Source organism: Dicentrarchus labrax, unplaced genomic scaffold (assembly GCF_905237075.1).
Source record: "Dicentrarchus labrax unplaced genomic scaffold, dlabrax2021, whole genome shotgun sequence".
Lineage (NCBI taxonomy): Eukaryota > Metazoa > Chordata > Actinopteri > Moronidae > Dicentrarchus > Dicentrarchus labrax.
The window spans coordinates 10,861,349-10,875,092 of record NW_026136706.1 but is presented as its reverse complement, the minus strand read 5'-3'; the positions used below and the strand labels follow the sequence as shown (position 1 = coordinate 10,875,092).

The 13,744-nt window shown below is 38.8% G+C and overlaps 2 protein-coding genes across 2 annotated transcripts in view; one reads left to right on the top strand and one right to left on the bottom strand.

Moving 5' to 3' along the window:
- The first annotated feature begins 835 nt into the window (after nt 1-835).
- tpt1 (tumor protein, translationally-controlled 1) lies at nt 836-4,403 on the top strand. The gene is made up of 6 exons (XM_051404088.1): nt 836-1,001; nt 1,580-1,653; nt 2,572-2,756; nt 2,871-2,976; nt 3,475-3,591; nt 3,959-4,403. Exons 1-6 carry the CDS (start codon nt 974-976, stop codon nt 3,959-3,961), a joined length of 513 nt encoding a protein of 170 aa, XP_051260048.1. The 5' UTR covers nt 836-973; the 3' UTR covers nt 3,962-4,403.
- Nucleotides 4,404-6,597: 2,194 nt separating this feature from the next.
- Nucleotides 6,598-13,744, bottom strand: part of LOC127365706 (general transcription factor IIF subunit 2-like) — a 44,069-nt gene continuing 36,922 nt past the window's right edge. The window contains exons 5-8 of the mRNA XM_051404087.1: nt 11,794-11,875; nt 9,812-9,911; nt 9,175-9,318; nt 6,598-7,068 (exon numbers count right to left, since the gene is read on the bottom strand). Coding sequence (XP_051260047.1) covers nt 6,934-7,068; nt 9,175-9,318; nt 9,812-9,911; nt 11,794-11,875 — 461 coding nt within the window. The 3' untranslated portion in view covers nt 6,598-6,933. The remainder of the gene's footprint in view (nt 7,069-9,174; nt 9,319-9,811; nt 9,912-11,793; nt 11,876-13,744) is intronic.

Sequence of the window (13,744 nt, the reverse complement as noted above, 5' to 3'; positions counted from 1 at the left end):
CCACCTTAATGTAAAGAGTAATTACTTATTACTTCCTATGATAAGTAAACATACTACATCACAGAAAGTGCTGGGAATATTAAAGTTCTCATCTTGTTTTATTTCAGACCTTTTAATAAACACACGGCTCCAACTTACAAAACATTGATGAGTCAAACAAATTCATTCTGTAGCTTCACAAAAGGAATATGCTTCAACTTCTGTAAATATAAATAAATATAAAACAATAAAATGTGTTTTACAGAGGTCGCTATAGAAAACAGACATCTGTTAAAATAAGTGCTTCCAATGCACAAAGGTCAATCTCTTACTGTAAATGTATATTTACATCCTAATAATAATAATAATAATAATAATAATATATTACCACTGGAAGGTTGTTTACGTCTCTTCATAACGTTCCCATGGCAACAGGGGAAAACGGCTGCTCTTGAGTGAAGTAAACGCAACGTTTTTCAACTTTCTGCTGAGATATATACACATATATATCTATATCTATATATATATAGATTATATTATGTGACTTTTCTGCAACGACAATGCATGGATTGTTAAATCATTCAAGTCCCGCGTAATTTGCGCGGAAATCGGCGATTTAGTGCGACGTATTTTAAACAAACTTTGGTTGTACTTTGGCCGATCATGCATTAAATTACACGATCGCGTTTTTCTGGAGGGACTGAAAATAAATAAATAAAAATAAAAACACTAATGAGCTGTGTGTGTGTGTGTGTGTGTGTGTGTGTGTGTGTGTGTGTGTGTGTGTACAGGCAGCTGCAGTACCGCGGTCGGCCACCACGCCGCCGGCGGCAGCAGCGCTCAGAGCGGGGAGAGCCGAGCCGACCCACGCTGACGTCAGCGGCACGTAAATGCGCTGTCTCGCGGCTGCCTCGCTCTTTTACCTCTCCCGTTCCGTTAGGGCGACAAAGGCCTGAACCTCCGTCGGCGGAAGACTTCTCTCCCTAACTCCACAATGATCATCTACAAGTGCATCATCACCGGTGAGCGGGTACCGGCTGTGTGCGCCGGTTCACGTTAACCGGCGGCGGCGGTTATTTTCCGTTTGTGTTTAAACTGGAGAGAGAGGGAGCGCGAGAGAGAGGGAGAGAGAGAGCGCGAGCGCGTTGCCGTTAGCTAACTCGTGCTATCAGGATGCTAACGTTAGCCACCCTGTTAGCTTTGAGGCCGGTTAGCTTCTCATCCTTTTGGTTCGGTTCACGTTTCCTTTGTGTTTTAAGTTGGTTTAAAGTAATAAAAGTGTGACTTTAGGTGCTGTATTAGCGGTGTGTGTGTGTGTGTGGTTGGGAGGTTTAAATGTAACGTTACTCGTGATAAAGTAACGCGCTGTGCGTTGGGCCTGTCGGCGTCCCGTAGCTGCGGGTTTTATTTACAGACTCATTCTCCTCCACCGCGAACAACAGCGGGACTCTCTCTAACAGTTCCCCCCGCGTTGTGTCAGGAAACTGGGGGAGAAAGCGGACTGTGGCGGGGTGTGAGTCCGCGGTAACGTTAGGCCGGAGACTTTCTTTGTGTTCACTAAAGTGTGTTAACAATGTTTTTATTTTATTTCCTCTCGAAGATGATGAGATGTTCTCGGACATCTACAAAATCACCGAGTCTAAAGACGGGATCTTCTACGAAGTGGAAGGAAAGGTGAGTCTGGGGTTTTAAATCAGGAGTTAACACATGTTTGGATTTAATGAAAAGGGATATTTCACCCGGTTACACTTCAATCCAGCTCTAATGTAGACTTTCTGATTTAAAATGTAATATATTAGCTTTAAAAAGTTGAAGTATCTTTTAGTTAGTTGCCAGAGGAAGGAAGTTTACACAAAGCAAAGCTACAGACGAGGTAAAGTAAAGGCTTGTGATGGTACAATGCCCATTTTAAAGTTATATATTTGTCTAAAATAGACAGGAAATACCACCTATTTGCTTTCAGTGTGTGTGTACAGGTTTCCTTAAATCAAGACGTCACGATTTTTAATTTTAATTCAATTTTAGGAAACTTTATATACAGATAAAGGTCTACTTTATATTTCCAGAGACTCAATAATTCCCAACACACACAGCTTCTGTATTATCTGGACTAGATGGGCAGGAAATCTGTTTATAAAGCAGAACTATGAGGAAAATATTATATATATACAAAAGACGATCTCCCAGCCTGTATTTCATCATTTGAGTTTTTAAAGTTATTCTACACAACATTCAGGTTTTATGTGTGAGTCATATTGATCACATGATTACTTGATGTGGCTCAGATGCATGTGCAGTGAGGTCACTGGTGTAGTCCTCACACAGCCTGATGACGTAGATAATGTGTCCAACCCACACACAGGAATGTGACGTGGTTGTGTAAAGAAGTTAATCACTAACACAACCAGCCTTCTGCTACATTAAGTACTGAATACGACTATAATAAAGTTAAATATGTTGTGATAGCTGATGGGTTCTTTACATTATAAGAATTATAATCCTCTCACCTGTCTCTTAATAAGAGTAAAGTAGGTGTAGTTGTTCTCCCCCACTCACGTCTGTCTCCTCTGCTCCCTTTCCTAATGTTTCTAGACGATCACCAGGACAGAAGGGTTTGACGAGTCTTTAATTTCGGCCAACGCCTCTGCTGAAGATGCGGTCGAGGGCACCGACGAGTCCGCGGTCTCCGGCGTAGACATCGTCCTCAACCACAAGCTGCAGGAGACGGGCTTCGACAAGAAGGGTTACGTCTCCTACATGAAAGACTACATGAAGGCGTAAGTATCTCTTCTGGGGTTTTTTTTTTTTTAAATACAGGAGGATGTTTGGGGATTATAACGGTGTCCTATGTGGGACAAATATTTAAACAATGTCACTGTTTGCATGTCCAGCATTAAGGCTCACCTAGAAGAGAACAACCCAGAGAGAGTGGAGAAGTTCATGGCTGACGTCGCACCAGCATTTAAGGGTATCGTTGGAAAGTTCAAGGATTACCAGGTAGATATACAGAGTCCACACACACACACACACACACACACACACACACACACACACACACACACACACACACACACACACACACACACACACACACCACACACACACACACACACACACACACACACACACACACACACACACACACACACACACACACTACTGACCCTTCACTGGCACGGTTTATTAAAAGCTGCACTTTGACTTTATTAAAAGGTTTTTAAAGAGATGTTTTCGGATGCTTTTTGTCTTTTTTATATGGAGTTGTTTCCACATGGTGTCCATTTCTGTCTGAAATCCGTTTCTATGACAACAATATCTGGACAATTGGCTATTAGCTTAACAAACATGCTGTGGTTGTGTAAAGCAACAACTACAGACGGACACTGGGCCCCCTTTTTTTTGTAGTATGACCAGATACTTTGGCGAATATGTACAAAACTGAACTCACGATTCCGGCTATTGTCCTCTGACTCGCCGTCTTTTGTCTCCCTGAAGTTTTTCACCGGGGAGAGCATGAACCCAGACGGCGCGGTGGGACTGCTGAACTACCGTGAGGATGGCATCACACCATACATGCTTTTCTTCAAAGACGGTCTGATGGCTGAGAAATGTGTAAGTATATCTTTAACTGTTCAATCCCATAAAGTCATTATAAGATTTTAGTTCCATAGTTATGTTAAAAACTATGAATTTCTACGTCGTGTAGCTGAACAGGAACAAATCTGATTGGACTGACGCCAAATGTTTTCTGGCATATTGCCTCTAACACTCACATTTCCTCTCCTTTAAGAGGTCTCGTGGTGCTTTCTGATGGGCAAATAGCTTCACTTGTTAATTGTAGCTGCCCGTAGTTAGTTAATATGACAAAATACGGGAAAGCTGTAATGCCCTTTTGGACAGGATGTCGAGTTACTCTTGTGAAAACGTGCTTTGTTTGACGACTTTCTATTGACACACATGTCCTTTTTTTCCCTTGCAGTAACTATCTGGAACTACATTTGCTTTTCAATTGGCTGCTGCTTCTCAAATGGCCCCAAGAGCAGACTGAAAGGAGCACTATTTTGCATCATGCCTGAAAGGAAACCTTCTTCTACAGTTTCTTGTATATTCCCATTATGGCCCACAGCACCAACTCCCAAAGCTGGGTGAATCAAACATGATTGGTCACTGAATACAGTTTTTAAACTTTTGGCTTTTGCAGTGTTTGACTTTTGTCCCAGGATTTGGCCCGGTTGTTGGGATTGAAAACTAGTCAGGACTGTGACTGAGGCCACCGACTGAAAAGTTTTTTTCTTCTTCTTCTTGTGTCTACTGTTTTAGCAGTGATCCATACAAGTTGACCTCTGACCTCTTTGTTTAAATATGATTCCATCTACAATGACAAGACCTCCGGTTTAATTTCAAAATAAAATCTAGTACCACCACTTCCAGTTCTTCTGTGTGTTTGTGAGATATTGAATCAGCTGGGACAACAAACGGGAACCTTTCGAGTTAAGAGTCTTAAATTATACATATTATCACTAAATGGAGTAAAATAGAGTTAATGTGAAACATTTAGGCATCTAAAGTCTTTTAGTGGAGTTGTATACTTGGTTATATTAAATGTTTCTAACTATGCTCAAACTGATTTTATTTAGGTATTGGCACATTTCCTTTAATAGCAGGTAAACGAAGGATAAACAATCTTGTGTTTGAGTGTAAAAGTTAAAACATTAAAAATACAAACTGGACAGTTCATTTTTAAAGATGTGGCCATTTAATGCATCAGTGTCTATTCAATGTATTCAGTTTGTTTCCTTTTTATTTTAAAAGAATAAATTAATACTCCCATTTACATGCAGCTGTGCATCAATGTACCTGTTAATGAAGTACTGTACATCCTATAGAGGAACAACCGGAGCTGCTCGAGCCATTTTTATCTTTATATCGGTGGTAAACTTTTGGACCGTGTGAACAGTTTCATTCATTCAAACACCTTCTGGAGAAAGGTCATCCTTATATTTTACACACATCCAAAAACCAAACCTGTTGACAGTCTTCTGTATTAAAAGTAGAGCTGATCATGTACAGGCCGACTCAAATAAACCCTAATTAATTAATATCCACATTGTTTATATGACTTATCAAATGCTGAATATTGTCTTATTCTCGACATTAGTGGAAACTCGGCGTGCATGTGAACTTCAAGAGATAAATATCGAGAGAAATGTGTGTAACCAACTGTAAAAACCAAAAGGTCCAGTAGGGGGCGATAAACACTGATCCAGTTTATAAATGAGTCCGTTAACTTCAGTAGTGACGACTGTACAAAGCCACAGATCCAGCTGTGTATTAAAGACAAGACTTCATACGTCTACTTTAATGTAACTTGTTTATTTAAATTTAAAATAAGAGTTAATAGAATAATTTAAAACTGACTCAACGCGTTTTAAACTTCAAACACAGCAGCAGGTTTCTGCCCTGTGATTTATTGTAAATAAAGTTTAAAGCTGCGACAGCAGAAAGACAATTGTACTCATCAACTCAATCATATGTATCCTGTACCAAAAAATAATCTTTTATCAACTACAGCTGCTGTCGTACCATTAAATTACCGTAATTTGCTGTTTTTGAACGTTCTAGCTGATTTTATTGATTCTTTTTATCCATTTTTTTAAAGCCCACAAATGTTTAAGACTTCAGAATCAGAGGTCACTATGTTGTTTTTTTAAGGACGCATTAGTTGGAAAAGTATTACCACAAAACTATGATGCTACTTTGACCAAAATAAACATGTTTACTGTGATTTTCTTCATCAGTGAGAGAAAGTTGAACAGCAGACAGTTTGACTTACAAGAGTTACTAATAACAATAATTGCAGCAATGGAACGGAGCCTCTTTATTGTTACTAGCTCCACCTGTGCTTCTCTTGCAACCACACGTGAAGTGCTGTGAAAAAGGTTTTATGTGACTGAAATCTTACAAGTTGGGGATACAGGAGAAACGTACAAATACACTGACAATGAACTGGGTTTATAATATGGAGGGAGACCACTGATGTCTGAGGGTACATTAATAAACAGTAACGTCGGGTATGTTTGACTTATAGTATGTGAGCTGAAACATCTACAAACGCTTTCTTCTAAATTAAATAATGTCAAACAGTCGACTCTACAGCAGAGTTATTATATTTTTCATTAGTTTTTTTATTCATATTTGTTTTTTTAAATGTTTTTTTTAGTTTTCAGTGTTTTAGTTTTTTAATTATAATATGAGGTGAGATGATATTATATATTATTACACACTGACTAATCATGTCTCAGTAAACATAATGTACCAATATCTCCTCCTCATGCTTGTGTTGACATATTTGACCAAGTTTACAAAGACTAAAACTAAAAACACATTTCCTGTATATTGTTAGTTTAGTTAGTTTCGTTAATACACAATACTGTTTCAGTTTTATTTCAGTTAACTAAAATTATTTTTCAAACCTTGTTTTAGTTCAGTTTTAGTTACCTATAATAATCTCTACAGTCGGTCACAGACATTTAAAACATTCACCTTTCAGCTCGTATAGTTAAAAATCCAAATTCTCTCTGGTGTCTTTTTGTTTTTGTAACAAAAGGGAATCAATAGTTTTGCATTTTAGATTTATTTCATGTTTTTTTTTCCACTTCCAGACATATTTTTATTCCTCAACGTCCAAAAAGAACAGATTTGAATCATTCACTGTGAACAACATGTCTGTTTATTTATGTGATGTGCTACCTAATGCAGAGCAGACCTTTCAACCCAATAATAATAATAATAATAATATCAACTTAAACCTTATGAACTCAAAACCATCACATAATACCTGCATATGTAATAAACAGCAGGTTTTCTACAAGTCAGTGAAAAACCTGAACTCCCCTGCGAGCAGCTGAAAGCTCGGAGCTGTATCCTCGCCAGGCTCAGAGGAACTCGCTGGAACTACGACGTCTGCATCTCCTCCTCTTCCTCGCCAGACTGGTAGTGTCGGTACTCCGGCTTCAGTTCCCAGGTGCTTTTGTGAGCTCCCTTGTTGTTGTACGTCCCAATGTCCTTCATGATTTCTTTCAGGTAGGACTGGAGAAACAGATTCAAGTGTTTTTGTGTATAATTAGTATCTAACAGAACAATTGTACCTGTGTGAAAGGTGTGTGAAGGTCCTCTCAGATACACTGTACTTTATTGTTTAATTCTGCCAGAAAACTAATAAGAGTATATACTGAAATGTCAAATTGTTGCTTTAAATTAACAGTTTGTTCTTTTAGGAAAGTTGCTGCCGAGTTAGTTGAGAAAATCGACGCCACAAATAAGTTTTCTACAGTAAATATGTAACTTCCTTTAAACATAAATACAGGAAACAGCTCTGTTCTTGTGGCTGAAAGTAACTGAGTACATCTACTCCAGTACTGTACAGTCTTTATGTCCTTACATAGGAGTTTTCTACTTTTCCCTTCACTTTCTATGTGTTGTTACTTTCTACAATGAAGCTGTGCAGTTATCAGAGAAAACCTGAACACAGAAGCTTTTACTGGATGAGGCTTTATAGATTCAATGAGCGTGCAGAAGATCAAGATGTTGGTCCTTAATGGCAATTAATGAAATAATCTTGTGTATTTATTATTTTTTTTACTAATATAACTAATGTTTCTAGTGGAAATGCAACTTTTGAGTGATTATACTAACTAGAACAGTTGTATTACACAGTACATCACTTGAAATGAGGCGGATGGTCAAGTGGTCTGTTTTTTACTTTTATTTCTGGCTATTGTCATAAAAAGTCTGACTAATATTTAACATTTGGATGACGCTAAGATCACCACCCATATAATGTAGCTTCATCAGTAACTGGAGGCCACTGCATAACGTTATATCCAATACTTCTACCCCACTGCAATTCAGAGATATATATTGTACTTTATATTAAACTACATTTATTTGACAACATTACTGGAAGTTATAGTAATACAAAACATATGCAACAATTAAATTATGCTACATCATTATAGACTGAGCTAAGAGGTAGTATATAGATTATTATCTGTAATATTAAAGTGAAGCTTATACATTAATGTATCAATAATAATAAAATAATAATATATTATTCTAAAATGGGCCATTCGACATGATAAATCACTTTACTTTCGGTGCTTTCAGTATATTTTAATGCTACTACTTGCTGTAGTATCTACTTTTACATGAGTAAACCACCATTGATCTGTTCAAAGGTAACAAAATCTACCTACCAGCACCTCCTGACGCTCACTAACACGGTACATCTTGGTGGTTTGTGGTTGACTCAATGTGGATTTCCAGAGGCAGATTATATTTTATTAATGTTTTCCATCCGAACCAGCTGCTAGCAGTAGTCCCCATCTGCTTTATATACGAGACTAAGTCAGCTGCCTCGGCCAATTTCCCTCTACTTGCGTACTAAATGGTGGTTTCCCTGTGCTTGCACTCACACACCCAGCTTTGCTTCTCATTTTAACAAGCTTAGATGATTCTTTTATGTACTGACGGCACTGTTTAGTTTCACAGACCGGCATAAATCCAACACAAACCTAATTTCTAACACTGAGCAGCAGCTGTGTGAGAGTCTTTACTCTCCACCCACCACTAGGGGTCTCTGTTGAGCTTGTAGGGACGTGCCCGTTCTACCTCATGAATAACACTGATGCGTTTCCAGACTTTTTCATAATGGGCATTTCGGTTACTTTAGTTCAGCTAATTTGAGTGTTAGCCAAGTGCTTTAGGAGAGAGATGATGGTGTAGAGTGTATTGCGGCGTTTGACTCCTACTCAGCCGATGGTTATGCAATCAGATGCAATCAGAGGGAGAGAAGGACCTCAAGGTCTCATCAGCACCTACACATTGCTGTTCTCTGCGAGCTGGAACGAATCCACAGCACTGTATCGATTCATCCCGTGTTCGTGTGTTCGTGTGTGTGTGTGTGCGCGCGCATGTTGGCCCAAATTCCAGCCACAAAAGATAGTGTGAACAGGCATGAACGTCATGCCGTGGGCGATTTGTTCAAATTTAACAAAGCAAGGTGGATAGTGGGCAGGTGTATTGTTGTGTTTGGTCTTACCAGCTTTGTGTGTGTGTGTGTGTGTGTGTGTGTGTGTGTGTGTGTGTGTGTGTGTGTGTGTGTGTGTTGTGTGTGTGTGTGTGTGTGTGTCTCACCACAGGTTGTTTGGTGATGTCCACCAAGTCCTTAATGTTGTAATACTGGTGTTTCTCAAAGGCGGAGAAGAGCATGTCCAACACGACCTGCCGCTCAGCTCTCACCATCTTGCCCTGTGACTTCTTCTTTATTTCGTACACCAACTGAGAATCATAATGAATATTACTACTCATAATAATAATAATAATAATAAAACAATAATATCATACAAGTGTGGAAAAAGGTCTGTGAAAATCTAAATACTCATGTAAATACACACAATGTCTAAATGTCAATTAGTTGTTTAATCAACAGTTTCAGCTCCCGACACAAAACGTATGTTTTCACAGGTTGAAGAAAAACTCTGTGATGAGTAAACTGAACTTTATGTGTACAACACTGGTGGAGTGCCTCTTTAAAAATTCATTTTAAAGCCGTTAACTGAAGTGGTAATTACTTACAAAAAAACACTACATGGTGATAATTTTCAGTTCCAACAACTTTTTACACACAGTAGCTGATTCAGACTGTTGTAAGACTTTCAGCCAGCTATCACCTCAGTGCAACAACTGGACTTTAAATCATTTTGTAAGAGTTACAAACACATACATACATACATATATATGTATGTACAGCCTTGTGGTTATTAGTTCTCACATTAAAGTCGTGGTTGGCCACAGGCTTGAAGACGGTAGTGATGGCTTTCTCCAGCTGCTGCGACAAACGTGGAGACTTGGTGGATTCTTTGATCTGCTGCCTGACACACACACACACACACACACACACACACACACACACACACACACACACACACACACACACACACACACACACACACACACACACACACACACACACACACACACACACACACACACACACACACACACAGATAAAGTTTGATATTTGTTTTCTGTGATCTAACTTGATCTCTGCTGACAGACTTTGCCTGTTGGGCTCGGAGACAACCGTCAGCTCCTCGGGGTTAAACTAACTGAATAAGTAACGGCAGCTGCTGTCCAAAGATATTCTGCTTTCTATTTATTTGTTTGTTGCCTTTTATTCATCTTGACACATTTTATTCAGACTAATAGCCACAAAATTAACAGCAAACCTTATGAGCCTGGAAGAAATGTTAAACACAAAGCACTGCAGCTGCCCGATGACCTGCCATAATTACCGTGATATTTCCATAACGACATACGAACCATAAACAGATATGCTAATGAGGCCATTAGTAAAGCTCGCTGATGTATTAGAAACATTTTCTATCTCTGCAGACCTCTTTTTTTGTCTCTGTTCTCTCATTTCTTTGTTGATAAGTCACATTCATCCTCCATAACACGAATTGCATCACCAATTAATGCTAAAAATATTGATAATATTAACAATTAATGAAGACAAACACACTCTAAATACCACAAATATCATTTTAATTATGTATAATTATGTATAAGTGTATGAAAATGTTTTTTTTAATCTGGATCATCACTTTTTATTCTCTAATAGGCAAATTTATGTGGCTTCATATTATCGCTTTATCTACAGTAAGAAACTGGTGAAGTCTCTACCAAAACTGTTGAATTGTGTCCACACACACACACACACACACACACACACACACAGGCCACCATGACAACATAATGTCCTGCATATCCTGTAGCCTGCCACGATGGAGGGACATTTGTCAGCTGCCACCCAATCCATGGGAGATTATAAAACTGGAGTGAAAAGTGAAGCCTTCCCTTGTCAAGTCAGAAAATGAAATATAAATTGGACAAAATCTAAGTTCAGTCTGTACTCCACAGTACTTCACAGTACCACCCTGTAACGTCCAAGGAGAATCTCAGCCAAGATGATCAGCACAGAAATCTGGAAAAAGAAGACGCTCTGTCTTTTGAGGGCAGACGGCGGCGGCGGCGGCCACAGAGAGGTGTTTATGTGTGTAGTGTGAATAATTAAAGTGCTTTCCCTGTAACGTGATTTGACTGATTTGACAGCTGACACAGAAACGGCCACACACAAACACACACACACACACAAAAAAGCAAACTGTGTGTGTGTGTGTGTGTGTGTGTGTGTGTGTGTGTGTGTGTGTGTTTGCCTTGGGTTGTATTGTAGCAGTGCATCTGCCACAGTGATGCGGTTGCTATAGCAATGCCATCCACTAACTAGCTGGAATAACGGATTCCAATGAAGAGGAGACAGAAACCGTTTGAAAAAGGCAGAGTGGAGTCGAGTATTTAGCGTACACAAACAGTCGCAGCGATGCCCCCTCTCCGTCTACTTCTCTGCTCCCGTCAGAATTAATTTACAACACTTGAACAGATTTTATGTGTTGTCCAGAGGTGGGAGAAAAAAAAAAAAAGCTAATTAAAACAGCAAAAACAAATGCTGGCCTGACTATTATTGTAATTATTACACTAATTTTAAGAATTATTCTTATTTGAGGGGTGTAAATTGAAGGGAATATTGGATTTATGTTATGTTATGAAGGGTATTTTTGTTTAAAACATCCATTTGCTGAATTATAATGTGCATTATATCGTATTCTTTGCCCGTTATTGGAACCCAATGCAACCAGGAGGCACAATAACATTCACTGTGCTCTGAGCTCAACAATTTCAAAGTTCACTCACTTCTTCAGCTTCATGTAGTTGTCATTGACGACCGGCCTGCATTCAGCTCTGTGCACCACCATCCCCTCCAGACTGATTTCATCTACAACAAAGACAGTGACTCAGCTGCTCAATCATGATTCAGACACATGCACACAGACAAACTTTGTGTTGGACAAAACAGAAAAAGTAAAACTAACAAAATGTAAAACTATCATTTAGGAAAAGAATCCACATTTTGTTGCTGTAAAACATACACATATATATTCAATGATTAATGGCATTTTATAATATATAGTATCCATAATTAATTTGCAACTTGTAAACATTCAACATTCAAATTACAGTACTCAGTTTTTTCTAAAAGCTTGAATATATGAGAACAAAAATGGACGCTCAACATCAGCCGTAGTCCATCGTTTAATAATTAATTAAACACACATTTATTGGATCCAATATGACATAATGAGAAAGACGTTCACATAAGTCCAGAGAAGGATATTAAAAAGTACTGAAGTTCAGCGAGGCGGCTGTCACGCACTGCTCACGCACTCTGCTGCGTGTCCAAGCCGTCAGTCGCCCAGCAGAGAGGGAACAAAGTGCCAGAAGGGCTTCCCTCTCTGCGGCACTTCGTGGCCGTTTACCAAACTGTCAGGAAGGGCCACCGGGGGAGGAACCAGAGCGTCCCTCCACATGAAGTCACGCTCACAGCAGTAGAAATCTGAACTAAGGAGGAGGGTGCAAAGAACCAGGTGAACTGTGGGACTGTGAGCCTTTACCATGGACACCAACAGACACCCTCCTCTTCATGGTGACATATCGGGCAACATTTGAAATAAAAATGACCTTTAATCATTAAACATTATGCTACAAAATACACTGTAGAATTTAAACAATTAGTTGATTAATGGTTTTGTTAATCGACAGAAGTATTAAAGTACTTAAGTAAAATTTTGAGGTATTTGCTTTACTTGAGTATTTCTATTTATGCTCCACCACATTTCAGAGAGAAATATTGTACTTTTTACTCCACTACATCCATTATAGTTACTATTACAGATTACACCAGAGGTTGTGAAGCATTTTGGCTTCTGACCTGCAGCAAAAAGCAGTATCTGGTCGAGGTCCCTTGCCACATTTAAAAGGTGTCTGAGTCTATTAGCAGTTCTACCAAAGAGGCATTTCTCCTCTAAACTCCTCAGATGGTGGGAGGGTTGTGAGTCATCCCAAGTCAGTGGTTGCCAACCTTCTCTGTTTGTGTATCCCTACAGCCCTTTAATAATAATATAATAGTGAATAATAGTCGATGTTTAGGTCTGTTTGGTTGCATACATACCTAATACTAACCTATCCATTACTTTTATCTAACAATTTCAACCATTTATCCACTTGTTAGCACTTGTTAGTCAAGAGTTGTTAACAGCTCTGCCAAACAGACATTTCCCCTCTAAAACACATGGTTTTAATTTTTACAGCTACTCAAAAAGGGGTCAAATTATCCTGGTACTTATTCCTGTTTTCTGCCCCAATAATCATCTCACGACCCCTCGGATTCATCTTGTGAGCCTTTGAAGGCGCCCGACCCCCAAAGTGAGAACCAATGGACTAAACCAGATCCACCTAGACGAGCTCAAAGAGTAAAATGATGAAAATGTGTATTAACAATCTAATAATGTCAAGTATAATAATGTCATTTTTCTGCAGAAAGAGTACTCAGATAAATCAAATACTTTTAGTACATTTAGCTGATAATACTGTTGTACTCTTACTCAAGGACTACACTCTACGTTAACTACTACTCTATTAGATTATGTATTAACTTCTTGCTTCGTATTGGATTTACAATTTACACCTGGTTATTATTTATTTATCTATGCCCAAATGTTAAAGACCCCCACAAAACTTAGATTATGTATCAGATTCTGGTATTTGGTACTTTAGGATCTTGTCAACCGTCCATAAACCATCCAGC

Bases quoted from the DNA above. Each gene is read 5' to 3' on its own strand.
- tpt1 (XM_051404088.1), top strand. From the start codon at position 974: ATGATCATCTACAAGTGCATCATCACCG. The intron at 1,002-1,579 runs GTGAGCGGGTAC...TTCCTCTCGAAG, and splicing joins CTACAAGTGCATCATCACCG to ATGATGAGATGTTCTCGGAC. The intron at 1,654-2,571 runs GTGAGTCTGGGG...TAATGTTTCTAG, and splicing joins TCTACGAAGTGGAAGGAAAG to ACGATCACCAGGACAGAAGG.